At 38.2% G+C, this 17,824-nt stretch overlaps 1 protein-coding gene across 2 annotated transcripts in view; it reads right to left on the minus strand.

Moving 5' to 3' along the window:
* LOC139696803 (transmembrane protein 245) overlaps nucleotides 1-17,824 on the minus strand; it is a 73,147-nt gene that overhangs the window by 30,682 nt on the left and 24,641 nt on the right. For both annotated transcript variants that reach the window (XM_071595659.1, XM_071595658.1), the window contains exons 9-12: nucleotides 14,219-14,347; nucleotides 9,304-9,471; nucleotides 8,094-8,292; nucleotides 2,181-2,365 (exon numbers count right to left, since the gene is read on the minus strand). In XM_071595659.1, coding sequence (XP_071451760.1) covers nucleotides 2,181-2,365; nucleotides 8,094-8,292; nucleotides 9,304-9,471; nucleotides 14,219-14,347 — 681 coding nt within the window. The remainder of the gene's footprint in view (nucleotides 1-2,180; nucleotides 2,366-8,093; nucleotides 8,293-9,303; nucleotides 9,472-14,218; nucleotides 14,348-17,824) is intronic.

Consider the following 17,824-nt stretch of genomic DNA (forward strand, 5'->3'; position numbering starts at 1 on the left):
ACCGTCTTCTGCCGAGGGTGGTGGTGAGAGGACACGTACATGTACTGGTTCATGCACTGGTACCCTTTCTGGGGAACTTCATTGCCCTGAGTTCTCCTGTCTCTCTTTTTGACCAGTAAGTCCAAAAAGGGGGGGCGATCATTTTCTTCAATCTCCATTGTAAATTTAAAGCGTTCGATCTGCTTACTCAGGTGTCATAGGAATTCAATTAATTCATCCTTCCCATGGGGGCATATGTCAAAGGTGTCATCAACGCATCACTGGAAAAGCTTCAGTTTCTTTTGATGTGATCATCATGCCTTCTTTTCAAATTTCTCCTAACGTAGATTGGCAATTACTGGTGATGGGGGAGATCCCATGACTGTGCCTTCTAATTGATCATAAAACTTCCAATCCACAAGAAATTTGAGAGGAGTTTTTACACAAAATTCCATCCACCATTTTTGGGGTGTCTTCCGGGAGTCCTTTGGGGAAGAGAGATTTGATAATCTCGACTGCTTCGGTAGTAGTAGTATTAGGTTAGGCGACCGACAGCTAAGGTCATTTGCGCCATTAGGGATGGATGGGAAAAGACAAAAGGTGGAGAGAAACCTGGCATCTGCATTAGCCTACTCTTTACGAAAGGCACCAAGGGTTCCATGATTTAACGTAATTGTAGTACTCCATCAGTGAGCATCTTAAATAATACTATATTGCAGGGACCACTGTACATTTTATGCATGGTATGTGTATCTACATACAGTTCCATTTTCTTTTTCTAGTCTAATTCCTCATCCATATGTTGACACAGGATGAAATAATATCACTATCAATGCCAACTCTCGCAAAATTAAAGAGTAATAATTGGGAATAGCAAAAATGGTCAGTGAAAAATGGTAATCCCATCACACACATTGTGCATCTTACCAAGTTTCCAATACCATTTGCAACATTTAGATAAAGTTTCACACTGAATGTGAATGGATGTGTTTAAAATTGAATCTTTTGAGATATAGGTTAGGCAAAGAATGGAGAGAATGAGTGAGAGAGAGAGAGGAAAACAAAGACGAAGCGTGGGAGAGGGAAGGAGTTGCTGTTCGCAAAAGACAAAGCAGTGAAGGAGAGGGGGGGGTAGAGGGGGGAGAGAATGGGTAGAGACGGAGAGTGGTATGTCCATTTGGTAGTGTGATATGGAGGAGAGCGAATTGTGGTTGAGAGGCGGAAAAAAATGGCATTCAGAATGGCCTGAGGGTGGGGTACTGAAGAAGGGAATGAATGGCACCATGCACTTGGGTCTATGGGGGGGGGGGGGGGGGAGTGCTTTAGAAGTGCACGGGAGGATGCCATTCCAGGGGTCATCCAAAATTCTCCCCCGTTTACTAGAACATACTACCCATGATGACGACGATGAATGTGTGTGCTTCAATCATTCAAGCGTCTCGCGGTGAGGAAAAATAAATTGAGTACAATCAGAGGAGGGCTTCTAGAAAAAAGATGCAGACCAGCCATTCACATAAACAAAGTGCCTTGCAAGAGATAGCAGGTTCAAGATCCTACTACTCCCATAGGTCACTCCATAAAATAAATGGAGTAATTTCTTCCACTATCAGTAACCTGCCTTTGGTGTATTTTATTGAGCTGAAAACTATTTTTTGAAAATTTTATATCCCCTCAAATAAGTACGTTGACACATAGGGTCAAATATACTCTATGCTTTCAACAGTATTTGACTAATTTAAAAAAAAAAGAGAGTGCTCTCTATGTTTACTCTACGTCCAATTTGGATTAGTCTCGCTCCCATTTAATGAGATATGTTGAATGAACCACTTGAATGAAGAAAAGCTAAAACCATCACTAGAGTTCATTTATGGTTAATTAACTGGGTTAAATTCCTTAATAGCCACATGCTAATCATATGTACACCACACCCCCAACCCTAATCTCCCTCATCACATTCATAATTGACCTGCAGTGCAGCTAGGACACATTTGGACTAGGGCTTCCAAAATCACCTCCATCGACAACAATCCTGCATTCGTCCTATGTTCTTCCAAAGATTGTTGATCATGATAATGGAAAATATTGGCAAATGTTCAGAGGATGTCCAACTATCCAGAAGAGTTGCTCCTTCAGACTCAAACTAACATGTGCATTTCAATTATAAAATCAAAACTAAACTTCCATCAACAACTTCAGCTTACCGTGCTTATGAAAAATCCAAAAACAGCAGACCCACCCCCAAGTACAACTGACAGGAGCGTCGTCACTATGGTAAAGAAGAGCGAGATATTTCCTTTCAGTAAAATCCAAATGGAGTTGGTCAGGGATATAACAGTCTCCAAATTTTCATGAGCAAACTGTGACCAGGCATTGAAGTTCATTAAACCTGAAAGAGATTTTTCGTCAGAAACATATTAGTAACTTGGAATCTTGAATATTTTACATCTATTACTCCCTCTAGGCAACAATTACTTGATGAAGCTTTGCTTTTAGTCAAATAACCCACCCAATTGTCCATTCCAAATAGCTTGCCAAAGGGCACTATTTTTACCATAATTTGTATTTCAAAAGATGAATATGTTTATTGTGTGCTTTAAGGAATGATGTTGTCATATTTAAAAAGGACATTATATGCCATATGAAGAAAACTACAGTTCTTAAAATGAAAATATTAAAAATATTTTCACTTTAATAAAACAGTTAAATTCCTCACCAATTCACCTCAGGATATTTTTTCCCAGTATTTTTGAATTTTTCATCACAAAGGAGAAAATGGCACCTTCACGCAAATGCAGTGAAACCATTTTATTTTAATGTTGCTTAATTAAAACTATGATTTAATTCAAGACTAGGAGCAGTCCTTATACAAACGCTTAGCAATCGGATGTCTCACAGTACAGAAATATCGATAGAAGTCTACAATGAACTTCAAAGTCATCATCTGACCCTGTGACTACGAACATTTTTGTTTTGAAATCTTTCCCCAAAATATAGCCTAATTAAGATATATTATTCAGTTCCAATCATGCATTACAGAGACATCAAATGAAGATTAAAATCTTCCAAGATTTCGTCCTCGTGGATCCATTTTTGGGGTCACAGTTTTGCTGGTATTGCACTGACTGCAACATTGGTGAAACAGTCATCTGAAGAAATGGATTGCCAAGTGGAAGAATCCAGGAATATTGCCAGCATTACTGATGTACCACATCTTTTGTGACAAGATTTTTTACATTAAAATAAAGAATTATTTTTGCCTAACTCATCCATACAGCATCGCTTCACTAGTGGGAGGGACAGTGCACAGTTAAGTCAGCAGTCTTGCACTGCACAGGTTGTGGCGCTTTAATCCAGACAAGCACACGTTTCCTCGAATGAGATTTCCTCGCCAGGTAATGCGAAACCTTCGCCAGACTTCTCGGAAACATTATACTTAGCCACAATATCGTAAACAGTTGATCTGGGGTACAAGAATCGAACTATTTCAAAATATAACACCCTGCATGAACACTTTCGATAATAGCGGCTCTTCGATTATACTCTGCACTTGTACGTAACATCTCAGCCATTTAGAGGTTATGACTGTTTACTAGATGCCCCTGGCTTTCAAGAATGCTAATGGCTACCTCCAGGGGAACTACGATATCCCAGGAAATTCAAATCGAAACTTGTCCGTATTTAAGTGCCTCTCCCTGTATGTATGTAAGAAAGAGCCTCATCACTCCCCTTCACTTACTTTCAACAAATGAAACATAAACATAAGTACTAGTAGTATTTAGGGTGGGGGACCGACAGCTGAGGTCATTTGCGCCATAGGGGATGGACAGGAAAGGATGAAGGGTGGAGAGAAGCCCGGCGTCGGCACTAGCCTACTCTTTACGAAAGGCGCCAAGGGGTCAACAGCTTAACGTCCCATCCGACGGACAGCGTACTCACTCAAAGTGCTCTCCACAAAGCACCTCAAGTAGGGATCGGGATACCACTGAAAAATATTCAACACCGCTGGGATTTGAACCCAGGCCCTCAGGGTGGGAAGCCAGTACATTAGCCCCCGCACCATCTCGATCCCCACATAAACATAACACCCACATACAACATGGAATATAAAAAATAAACCCTCTGTAAATAGGATTAATAAGAAACTTAAGAGGCTCTTATTAATCAAGTCCTAGTACAGCATGAATGAATTTATGACTGATAACTTGAGACTATCAACTGTTTTAACCGTTAGAGTACACGCATAGTGTTTCAGTGTCTTTTTATAAATTTTAAATGAATTCAACTGCTATATTTTATTGAAGTGTATATTTTAGTTTCTTACACCATTGAATGGGTCGCAGTAGTCCAGGGGATAGAGCGTTGGACTACTGACCATTGGGTCCCGAGTTTGATTCCCAGGCAAGGCACTCTGGGCACCTGCAGCTCCACCCAAGCTGTGTGATTTTTTGGGTACCAGATCTTCCTGGGAAACCTTAACCGGCACAGGGAAAGGAACTGGCCCCCCTAACCTGCTAATGTGTCAATTTCACATGCCGTATGGGGCTTAGTACCGGGTGAACTCAATCATCATCTACCAAACCGACCTTCGGGTAGATTAGTGTGTTTATGGTGTTTTAAATTATTGCTTATTGTTCTAATTTAATTTTCCGTCCATATTTCGAGCCATGTTCCACTGCACATGACAGACAGACAGAACAGCATAATAAGTAAATAATCTAGTTTTTACCATTATCTTATGTCACAGTGAGTTGAACGTGATTTTTGTAGGGTCCTTGAATTACATACACCTTAAGCAAAATACTGTTTTTATTGAACTTTGAACTATACATTTAATTTTGAATATTTTGTGCAGTGCGGTGCAATAGCTGTTACATTCTATGATATGAACATATTTTGAGATACATCCTCATCATTGAAAAAATCAAATATTTACCAGAAGATCAATGGCATTTATGTTATTGGAATTTTGTAAAACAGCTGAATTTCTACCATAAACAAGAAAATCAGCAATAAGAAATTGCATTATTACAAAAATAAGTATTTTTCATTTCTATCAGTTTGCATTTTTTTTATAAATGGAATAAGCACTTTGTTTTCCAATGAAATGGTTAAAGTAAAACCTAAAACTCAGTATTGGAAATCAAAACATAAGTTAAACTAATATCTACCAAGAGAAAGAAATATTAATGGTGATTTAAGGCCAGTCAAATCAAAATTATTATTAAAAATAATAATAATGATAAGTATTAATTACCTACATTCAAATACTACACACTGTAACGCACATAAAAATTGAAACAACGTTTGAAACAAAATGAAAAAAAATGGGTGATGAAGCAGTTTACCTTTCTTAAATGCAGGTTATATAAATAAACTATCACAACTTCTAAATATGGATATGGATTAAATGATTTACCATTAGGTGAAATGGAAAATTGGGTTTTAAGATATGAACTCTTTGAGATTTCAAATGCAAGTGAGATTGAATTATGTTTGCAAGTCATGGCACCACTATTTCATGGATCACAGATGAGATGATTACAAAGTTGGATGAGCGGCGAATATGGAAGAATATAAATACAGAATTAGGCAAAATGAAGTACAAAGAATTGAACAATAAATTGAGGCGGGCAACAAATAAAGCAAAACAAGCATGGTGGAAGACGCAGTGCGAGGATATGGAAAGTCTGCAGAGGAAGGGTGAAATCGGTGCCCTGTACGGCAAAGTTAAATTGTTATCGGGAAGTAAGAAAGGAAGAGCTATGCTAACAGTTAGAGATAAGGCGGGTAAGGTAATAGTTGACGCAGGAAAGATCCAAGAGAGATGGAAGGAGTATATAGAAGAACTGTATGGTAAAGAACTCAGACCAACAAAGTAAGACTTAGAAAAGAAACATGACGTAGAGGAAGATAGCTTAGGTCCAGGCATACTTGACAATGAGATAGAAAGGGCATTAAAGGAGATGAAACTAAATAAGGCCGTGGGGGTGAATAAAATTTCCGCGGAACTATTGAAGTGCTTAGGAAAACGTGGGAGGAAGAGGCTATATGGGCTGATCCGTAGTATTTATGAGGAAGGAATCTGGCTGGAAGACTTTGTGAGATCAGTATTAGTTCCTATTCCGAAAAAGGTAAATACTAAATCATGGGAGGACTATAGGACGATAAGTTTGATATCCCACGCAGCTAAAGTTGTTCTCAGGATCATAAACCAAAGGATAGAGAGTAGGGCAAATGATTACTTAGGGGATGATCAGTTTGGGTTTAGGAAGGGGAGAGGTACGCGTGATGCCATTGCAGTAATGAGATTATTAATCAAGAGGAATATAGAACACAACCAGGAGGTATTTGCCTGTTTCGTAGATTTCGAAAAAGCATTTGATAGAGTGAATTGGGAAAAACTAATGAGTATATTGCAGAAAATAGGAATAGATTGGAGGGAAAGGAGGCTAATCCGCAACCTGTACATGTCTCAGACTGCTCAGGTGCGGGTGGGAAACGGGGAGTCCGGTTGGGCAGTGTTAGGAAGAGGTGTAAGGCAGGGTTGCCCATTATCACCGTTGCTGTTCAACCTGTATGCAGAGGAAATGATTCAAGAAGCTTGAGAAGAACTGGAGTTAGGAATGAAAGTGGCGGGGAATTCATAAAATCAGTTAGGTTTGCTGACGGCCAAGCTTTAGTTTGTCAGTCAGCCAAGGGGTTGCAAGCATTGCTTAGTGAATTGGAAATTCATTGCAACAGGTATGGGATGAGAATCAATATTAATAAAACAAAGGTTATGCGATTTTCTAGAAAGAAAAAGGCTAAGCTAAAGATTAAATAGGAGGGCAAAAACTAGAGCAGGTAGAACAGTTTACGTATCTCGGTAGTGTTTTGGACCAACACGGTCAAAGTAGTTGGGACGTAAGGAGAAAATTGCGCTAGGCAAAGAGGCTTTCACGAGGAGGAGGGAGTTGATGACAGGGACTTTGAGTAAGGATGTTAAGAAAAGACTCGTAAAAACTTTGATATGGAGCGTAGCTATGCACGGTGCGGAAACGTGGTCATTGAAGCAGGAGGATAGACGTAGATTGGAGGCTTTTGAAATGTGGGTGTGGAGAAGAATGGAGAAGGTGAAATGGACAGAGAAGAAAACAAATGAGGAAGTACTTGGTATGGTGGGCGAAGAGAGGGGTTTGTTGGGAGCAATCCTATGGAGGCAGGAAAAGTGGATGAAGGGGGTATTGACAGGCAGCGGGATGTTGAAGACTGTGATAGAGGGTAGAATGTTGGGCAAAAGAGGAAAGGGAAGGAACAGGATAGGGATGTTGGATGGGATGAAGGGAGGAAGAAAGTACGCAGAGATGAAGAGAGACCTGATATAGAGTAGGATGATGGATTTTGTGTTTTGTAGGAGTAATAAAATATTTGTTTGGTAGTTGTGTCCATCCAAAAACCTACCTTAACCAGTAGATTACCTTAAAAAAAAAAAAACCAATCAAACCACTCAAAGGCCTAAGACAATGCATAAAGGGGAATGTAATATAATACACTGATCTAAAAATATTTCCTGCACTACTCTGGGGTGAAAATTCTTAATTTGTATTATATTTTAGAATGCACAAATGGCCAAACTTATATTATCCACTCCTGAACTGATTTTATTTATTTATTTTATTTATTCAGTATAAGTCCGAAAACAGCACATTTTGGCCTTTACATCGAACTATTAACAACGATAACAATGGACACATTTACAAACACCCAAGCCCTAGATGGAGGGAAACTCACCCAGGCGGGAATCGAACCCGCTACCCTTGGAATGGCAGACGAGGACGTTACCCCGCCACCACCGGGGTCGGCGATGATGTTTTTGGTTCCGATTTTAGATTCAATAAATAGTGAAATCAGATTTTAAAGATCACTTGAAAAACTATGACAAAACCTAGATATTTTCATTTAAATGGCAGTAAAATCCTCAACCCTAAATGTATGGTTGAGGAGTGTCAATCAGGGGAATTAACTACAATGGTTTAGCAGGATATCAATCGCATTACCAACAAGTCGACTGAGTCAGGGGTCATGCACTTGATTGGGGGTCTGCTCGAGTGCAATGCAGGGGCAGCCACCCTCACCTGGAGTCTTTCGCACCGTCTCGAGAAGATTGTCCCAGCTATGCATCACGGCGTCGTCCGTCACTTTGGGACCGGTGGCATTGGCCTCCATTTGCCCCCCCATCACCCATGCTTGGTACACCCTGTCCCACAGTTCCAGCACCTGCGACTCAACGCGGTCCCGAGCCTCCGTCTTCAAGTCACCACAGATGCCCTGGATCTGAGGATTCAATTCCATTGGCAGGGCAGAATGAGGAGGGGAGGGATTGGGAAGTGCCACGGATTCCACAAAGAGTCGTCGGACATTAGTAAATAATGACCAGCACCCCAATTTTGAATCTAGGGGCATTGAAAGAATCCAATTCGTGAATTGGAACACAGAACTGAAGTTGAATACATTCATCTACAAAACGGGATCAAATATTTATCTATATAAATTAAGAAGATCATTCAAATTTGATGAAAGCATTTTTCACCAATATTACTTCAGGATTGCTTCAATTTTGCTTGTACTAAACTAAAATAACACTGACATGAATGAAAGCTTGTATTTTTCATTAGTGTGATAAAAGAATACACACAGTTAAAAGAAACAAACATTTAGAAACTCAAAAGGTTGATAAATTTGTAAATAATTCTGTAACAGCAGTTTCAGTGATAAGGGCAGTTCATTTGAAGGATGTCTGTTCTTTGACCGAAGTAACAGTAATTTAATTTTTAGGTGTCTCAACAACCGAGGTCATTAGCAGGCTCACTGAGATCATATTAAGAAAAAGAAAGGAAATGAAAAAAATGAGAATATCTTTAAATCCTATCTCACGATATATCACATACATTAACATTCCACAACCAAATCTACAGTAAAATGAATCGAACAAGCAGGAATAGGCCAGCTTCATTTAAAAATAAAATCCCCCAGGATTTGCAAGAATAACTTCAGGGTTATCAGTAGGGCAGGGTAACAATCAATAGAAGTCAACACGTGTTATCACCACACTTCTCTACTTTCACCATTATCGCTGGAGTGTTGGAACGCATTGCTTACATTAATTGGGGATCGCCAGTGCATTATTAAGGAAATTTATTCAATGTGACCTCCTCATGAAATGGGGATCTAGCGCTCACTGCATGAGATTTCATAGCACCCCCCATGCACCAGTGCTTGGAAATGAACACCCACATGTCCACATAATTAGCAGCCTCTGCACCCATACCATTACCCTTCACTCACCAATGAAACAAGACCTTCTCTCCCGTATAAATACGCATTGTTGAGGGTCGTGTCCACCATGGTCTGCATGCCCTCTGGAATGTATGCTGACAGCTCTGGATTGTTGACTATCGTAGAGTTGATGGCGGTGCCAAATACTTGCAGCATATGGAAGGTCTCTCCATAACTCTGTGAAAGAAATGATACGGGAGAATAGATGCACATTCCTCGGCTGCATCATCTCAAAGGAAGAAACAATACTACTAGAAGAATAATGGAAGCTCTGTTACATAGCACCACAAAAATCTTTGGCATTTCTTTAATGACCAATTCCCACCGACAATTCAATTCTGATATCTCTAGATTCAGCATCGTATCACTTCCAACTGGGCCAAAGTAAGATTTCCCACATTTTCACTTGATTCCATATAATTGAACCAACACAAGCTCGGGAGTCCAATCCTTAGGCTTGGGGATGACAACACTGATTCCTTCATTACCATCTTACACTTTAACAGCAGTTCTCTCATCTCAACTTCCATTCTTTTGACACGCGCCCTGGTGACGTATGCAGTTGCCTTTTCCTCAGTCTTCTCCCTGGTGCTGGTGAAGGAAAATTCTCTTCTCCGAGGCTTTTTGGGGGACCAGGGGAAATAGAGAAGGATCGAGAGGCCTTAAACTGGGACCATGGACACATTCTCAACTTAATAGGGAAAATAGTCATTCAAGACAAGTGACCAGGGCACTCAAGGAAAGTCCGACTCGGCAACAGCCAATCTAAGTGCCATAGATCACCCAGCATTTTGTTTCAAAATTCAATAATTTTATTATCATGCTATTAGTCATTTCCCACCATTCACCTAACACCAACATATTCTGTTTTAACAGCTTCCAAAATAGCAAGGTTGTTGAATGATTCAAAAATCATTTCTTCGGCTGTTTTACCATTTTCCATCCCCTTGTTGTGGCCTCATGCTCTGTTAGAGGGTGCATCTGCTCTTCTTTACGGTGCTTTATATTGTTCCAGAATTAAATTGATGCATATACAAAGTTATACAGATTTATTTAATTCATTCTATGCTTCTACTAAAGAACATCTATTATTTATATTTTTTTAAAAGCTCTTTAACACTTTTGCCATTTTTCAAACCATTAAGGAGATATTTTAAGCGTGCTGTACGTAGTTCCAGGGGACATGGGAGCCCAGGAGTGGAGCTATTAGTTGGACTACTGACTAAAGAGCCGAGGTTCGATTCCCTCTGGCAGTCTCCGCTCCACTCACTCAGCTGTGGGATTCTTTGGGTGCCAGATCATCCTTGGAAACCACACGCAGCACAGAGAAAGAAACTGGCTGGCTGGAACCTTGCCCCCACTTATGCCCTAATTTCACATGTCATTCGCTTGAGTCGTAGGTGAGCTCTATACTCACTTATACGAAGCCACCTTTGGGTTGATAACTGCAGTGCTATGTAGTTTCATCGTCTGGAGCACACCTTAATCTAGCAGCTGAATAACTGACATGATATTACAGGCTAAAAAAAAAGTCCTGAAGATCCAAAAATATTGAGTTCTGATCATTAAGAGTGGTCATAAAAATTTCATTCACATTATGCATTTTGTAAAAATTAAATTTTACTTAATATTGTTATCTTAATATGAAGTGATTGTGTGTTATGGGTTTCATTTGTTTGATTCCATCATTGCATCAGCAGAAGCTCTGTAGCGGGTTCCAAGTCGGCCCATACCAAACAACAGGATACTCGCGTGGAGGTTTGTTCGCGGTTGAAGCTGTTACCACAGAATTCTTTCAAAAGTTATCATTGCAGATGAAACTTGGCTACATTATTTTGATCTTGGGAGCAAAAGGAAAGCCCTGTAAGGAAATCTCCAAAATAACCAACACCAAAAATAGTCAAAGTGGTGGCTTCTGCTGGGCAAGTCATGGTCATATCATTTTTCAACACTCAGAGAATGGCATCCAAGCACATTGCACTAGCATGTACAGCTCTAAATGGAGCATGCTACGTTGAAATGCCAGGAATGCCCCGAGACCATTTCAATTTCATAAGACGTAATATCAGAGCAAGAGGCTGGATGTGGCACCATGCTAATCCATAGCTTCGCATCACAAATATTGCTACAGAATGTTTTAAGTAGATCAATATGAAGTCTGTTTTTCATCCTTCCTAGGGTCAGACCTAGTCCCATGTTCCTCAACATGAAGAAACACTTTTATGAAAGAGGTTTTCATCATCAGAAGCAGTGCTGACGTGGTTTTGAGGGGCCTATAAGGAAATTACAGCTGACACATATGCATTGCATCGAATGGGGACTGTTAACGGGACCATCAAAATTTGGAGGATGAGTAAAGGTATATTGCCAAAGAAAACTTTCAGGATCATTCTTCACCAAACAGCCCTAGAAACAACATCTATGTAAGCAAGGTAATTTTGAGAGACCATTAAATTGCAATCTTCGTTAGCCAATAATTTGCACGGGTGATCTGAAAAGTCTGACCTCAACATGAAGATGACAGTACTCCGCAAATAAGGTTGGGGAATGCATGCGTTCCAAGGAATCCACCATAATTTCAGCCATTTTGGACACTCAGTTTTTGTTTAACAATTGTTTGAGTAAGTTGTTGTGAGGGTTTCAGTGAAAATGGGATAAAATATTTGTTTTTGAAAGGAAATATTCCTACCCAAATCAAAGAAAAGTTGAACCATGTGTATTAGGACAATGCAGCATTGTTTACAGCCATGAACTTTTGGACAGCTGAGTTTAAATGTGGCTCTACCGGCATGATGAATGTTCGGGAAGGAAAAAAAATGAGACAACCACCAATAACCTCAAAAAAGTTCACCAAGCAGTTCAGGGCAACCGTCGAATTAAGTTTAGAGAGAGAGAGGCTATGGACATAGGGAAAAATGAGTTTGACTTAAGAATTGGACATGGAAAAGCTATCTGCGCATTGGGTGCCACCACGTTTGCTCATTTGAACCAAATATGCATTCAAATGAACATTCCCAAGGCCCTCTTGGAGTGGTTTAAGCTAAGCGAGTCAGATATTTTGAGTCAATTCATAAGTGTGGGTGGAACATAGATCCAGCACTGTGCTCCTGAGATGAAAGAACAAAACAGTGGACTGCAAAGGGTGGACCTGGTCGGAAAAAGGCAAACACGGCTCCATTGGCCAGGAAGGTTATGGAATGATAAAGGAATACTGTTCATTGATTATCTTCAAAAAGGTAAAACAATAATGGGAGAGTATAATGCATCATTAACTGACAAGCGGAAAACAGATATTGCAAAAGAGACTGCATTTGAAGACCACAAAAAAGCTTCTCAACAGGGCAACTCTCGCACGCTCACACTTTAGAGGTCGCCATGCCTAAAATTCATGCATTGCACTTTAAATTGGTTGACCTATCACCATACTCCCACGATGCGACCCTCAGGGACATTTTGATGTTTCCTAACCTTAAAGTTTCTCATAGAGGACACACTTTCATTGGACGAGGAGGTTATCACATACGAAAATGTTTTTCACGCTTTTTTCATCACATTTGGGTACATTTAATTTTCTTAACTTCAACTCAGTTGAGAGATAAATTCCCTCCAGCAGGTGTTCTTCCAATGTATACAACGTGTAACTAACTCGTAGTCTGACAATGTATTCATTTCATAGCACAAACCTTTTCCTGGCAGACTGAGATTATGAGTTCAAGAAGTTCACATTTCTGTGACTAGTGACCCTCATTCAACCCTCCACATTCAAAATCTTCCCTAGAAATGCTCACATTACTGCTATCCAGCATCTTTTTTAAGGAGTATGAACAAAATGCAGTCATAAAAGTTTATTATAAAGACACGAGTAATTGCTTTAGATTTGAAATTTTCTCACTCTAGTTTTTTTTAGTTTCTTCAGCACCCTACAAGCCACTGCTAGGGTGTGTGGCAGGGGCCGAGGACACACTAGACTTATTTTGAACCAAAATACTATTCCCCCATCAAGTGCTTGGACAACGTTATTGATTCCTTATTGTTTGTGGGAAAAATGAAATCTTAACTCTATCTGCCCTACACTTAATCTCTTTAATTTTATTGACATGAACTTGCCAACCGTAATACATACCATTTTTTTATAAAAATGTCACACATGAGTAACTGTTTTTTAGAATGTGAAATTTTCTCACTCTAGCACATAGTGATGCAAATAGTGGGAAAACTTAAAATGAAATCATGTACGTATGGGATTCCACTTCATCGGAAAAGTAGCAAGTTTTATCGGATGTGATAAAAATTTTGTAAATTATGCAAAAACGTTAACACCAACTATGAAAAAAACAGAGTGTAACTCTATTTTGAAGGGTTATAAAGTTGGAGCTGAGAAAAAGAGTGTATCAACTTATGATAACAAGACAATGTTGAAAAATACAAATAAATTTTAATAAAAAATGTCTCATTTATTTGTTTGGTTGGAAACTCTTCAGACTACCCTTGTAAGTAGCTCCCAGTTACCTTTCAACCTTTGTCTGGAAAATGACTGAGCACAAATAAGACATCAAGTGTTATCACATTTCACTAAGGGTTGAAAGTATACACTCTGGCGGGAAGAAAATTGAATTGGGTTAAATATGCAAGTACAGTGGGCTTATTCTATAAAATTTCAGATCACGGAAAATCTGGCTCAAATGACTAACTGGCTCAGCTAGGGCAATATTTGCAATAATAATGTCTCCTCTTTTATCTTAATAACTGATAAATAAGATTTGAGTAAATCCTATAACTTCCATCAATACCTTAAGAGAATGACTATTTCCAAGCGCTAGTTTTTGAGAGAGGTCTGAGATTTTCATTCAGTGCACAACTCCAAGCTTAGTGAAGAAAAGCACACACTCTGCTCTGCTAGAACCAGTGATCCTGGGTTACCTACCTGCACAATGAGGAACACAAATGCCGTCAAGCCAAAGAACAAGAGTCCAAACATCACAGCCATGCTGGCAGCTGCGTCCACACACTTCAGCAAAGAGGTGGTCACCTTCCCATTCAGTGCAAGCATCAGCTGAAAAGGGGAAAGAGATATTATATTTATTTATGTAGCATTAGTCCCAAAACAGCACATTTTGGTCTTCACATTGGACTATTAACAATAGGTCACATTTACAAACACCCAAGCTGTAGGTGGAGGAGAACCCACCCCAGGCAGGAATCGAACCTACGACCCATGGAATGGAAGATGAGGACGTTAGCCCGCCGCCACCGGGGTCGATGCCGAAGGGATGAATTGCACCGAGGTGGCCAAAGAATAGGTTTAGGAACATAATTTAAACTCCCTTGCCACAATTATAAAAACTTTATCATAGTTAAATGAGTGACCAGTAGTTTACTTATATCCCAGCTTCATTAATTTTACTTTCTCCGAGAAAAGCCATTGAGAAATATTGTATTTGTGAAATAAATTGACTTTGCTTCCTCGGCATCTGTTTTTTTATCCCTCCAAATGTTAGTTACATTTGTGAGTTTTCTCAAATAGAAGTATGAGTAAATAATTTTAACATTTGTCAAATTACCAAGGAAGTCTCGTGCTGGAAACAATGATTAGTTCAAATGAGTGAATTTTGCTGCCGGAAAGACTGGTGGAAATAAAATGCAACCCTTTTTACATAACTTGATGCAAAGCAAAGAAAAATGCATTGACATTTTTGTAATATACGTCAGCACAAAAAATAAATTATTTATGAATTATGCTACCAATAAAAATTTTACTAGCTTGGATCCTGTCACCAACTTAAAATTATGTACCTGTCAGGGTGTTTTTCATAAACCATATTTCAACAATTTTTTTTAATTCCCTACCCTTCAGAAATATGGCTAAATGCTGAGAACTTGCTAACTCCATAAAACCTTCCACTGCAGTGGGCCATGCAAGCCTTTGTCACCACAGAATGCCTGTATGAATTAACAAAGATGCCTTTTGGATTGATAAACGCTCTGACTGAATTTAAATAGGTGATAAAAAAAGAGGACTGAATGACAAAACCAGGAGATTTCTTAGTGTCCGTGAGTGGCATTACCATTAGAAAATTCCTTAGGATGTCCGCAGTTACCTCACAGGATCATGGATAATTTTGAGCTGAATGGAGGTTTTGAGACCAGAAGGTAACCACTTCAAAAGCTGAAGAAGAATAAGTTAATTACAAGGCTACAGTACTATTGTGGATGGCACATGGAAGGGTGAAATGACGGCTAACAGAGGGGAACGGCACAGGGGGGGAGGGGAACAGCACAAGGGGGGGGGGAAATGGCACAGCGAAGGGAGGTGGGGGGAAAGGAGAGGGTAGTGATAATTTAGTAAGCAGGAAGAATCTCACAAGTCTTTTCCTAATTCCTTGAAGGCCAGTATCATGACTTATTGTTACTCATCTCAGTTAACTAGTAACCAGACAAGCTGACTATTACATTTAAATAGACATAATATAACCATAAAAAAATTGTTGAGCATGAAACTATGATAAATCACACTTTTTACATATATATGTAAAATATATATATATATATATATATATATATATATATATATATATATATATATATATATATATATATATATATATATATATATATATATATATATATATATATATATATACATATATATATACATATATATATATATATATATGTAAAATATATATATATGTAAAATATATATATACATACATATATATATACATATATATATATATATATATGTATATATATATATGTGTGTATATATATATATATATATATATATATATATATATACACATATATATATACATACATATATATACATACATATATATATATATATATATAATAATAATAATAATAATAATAATAATAATAATATTTATTCATCCAATAGACACAGTGCATAGTACTAGCTCTAGCAAGTGTATAGGACATGTCATGGTTTACAAAAAATAGAAAGTATTACAAGAAACAAGTGTTACAAGGATAAAAGGAAGGAATGAACATTTATGAATTTGGTCTCAGGTATTCTTTGATGCTGTAAAAACACTTATCAGAGAGGTATTCTCGGACCATTTTCTTGAATACTGGTTCACGCTCTTCTTTTTTAATACATATAGGTAGGTTATTATATAATTTTATACACATTGACTTAGGACCATTTGCAGCCATGGTTAAGTTTGTTGATTTTACATGCAGGTTGTTGCATTGTCTTGTATTGTACAGGTGAATGCTATTGTTCGTTTCAAAATCTGCACTATAATTTTTAACAAGCATTATAGATTGATAGATATATACACAGGGAGCAGTTAACAATTTTAACTTTCTAAAGAGAGGTCGACAGTGTGCATAATAATTTTCATTACACATAATTCTCACCATCTTTTTCTGTATCTTTAGAACACTGAGAAGGTGAGAGGGCAGTCCCCACAATACAATTCCATATGAAATTCTTGAATGAAATGATCCATAGTACAACATAATCAACACATTTTGACTTGCAGTGTGTCTTATTATGGAGAGTAAGTAGTACACAGAATTTAACTTTTTAATTCAGTTCAAAACGTGGAAATTCCATTTGAGGTTACAGTCTACATGAAGTCCTAGGAACTTAAAATTACTTACAAAATTTAAATTACTACCATATGTTGAAAAAGGGTTATCAATTGTGCTGTGCAGAGATGAGAAGACCACTGCATGAGTTTTTTCAACATTGAGAACCAGATTATTACATTTGCACCATGTAGACATAGTTTTCGTCAGAAGATCACCAGCCACAGCCAGATCCCATAAATTTTTACTGGGTGTCATTGCACTCACATCGTCAGCATAAATAACACATTTTTTAGAACCATTTAACTGCAGCTGCCCAGGAAGATCATTAATAAAAATTAGAAAAAGTAAATATATGTATATATATATATATGTAAAATATATATATATATATATATATATATATATATATATATATATATATATATATATATACACACACATACATATATATACATACATACTACCTTGATCAAAAAGTTCCCGGAATAACCACCGTGTGGCGCTCCCATCGTTCCGATTTGAGTTCTGTTTTTTTTGTTAAATTGGTACATCTGTTGTTGATATTCCCTTTAAATCTTAGTGTCATAACTTGACATTTGCAAAAGTTACGGTCGGTTTTCGGTATGTCCATCAGTGCTTCCTGCGATTTTTCCATTACTTCCTCTCGGCTGCTAAAATGCTGGTTTTTTAACTCGATTGAACAGAAAGAAGTCACAGGGAGCCAAATCAGGTGAATTCGGTGGCTGTTGGATGGTATTTCTTGCATTTTTCTTCAAAAAATTACGAATAATGATAGCACTGTGCGACGGTGCGTTATCATGGTGCAAAATCCACGAGTTTTCTGCCCACATTTCTGGTCTCTTTCGGCGAATTGCTTCACGCAAACGTCTCATAACGCCCAAATAATACTCTTTGTTTACTGTCTGGCCTTCTGGCAAAAATTCATGATGCACTACACCGTTGTAAT

Source organism: Hetaerina americana, unplaced genomic scaffold (genome assembly GCF_022747635.1).
Source record: "Hetaerina americana unplaced genomic scaffold, ioHetAmer1.1.p SCAF_7, whole genome shotgun sequence".
In the NCBI taxonomy this organism is placed as follows: domain Eukaryota; kingdom Metazoa; phylum Arthropoda; class Insecta; order Odonata; family Calopterygidae; genus Hetaerina; species Hetaerina americana.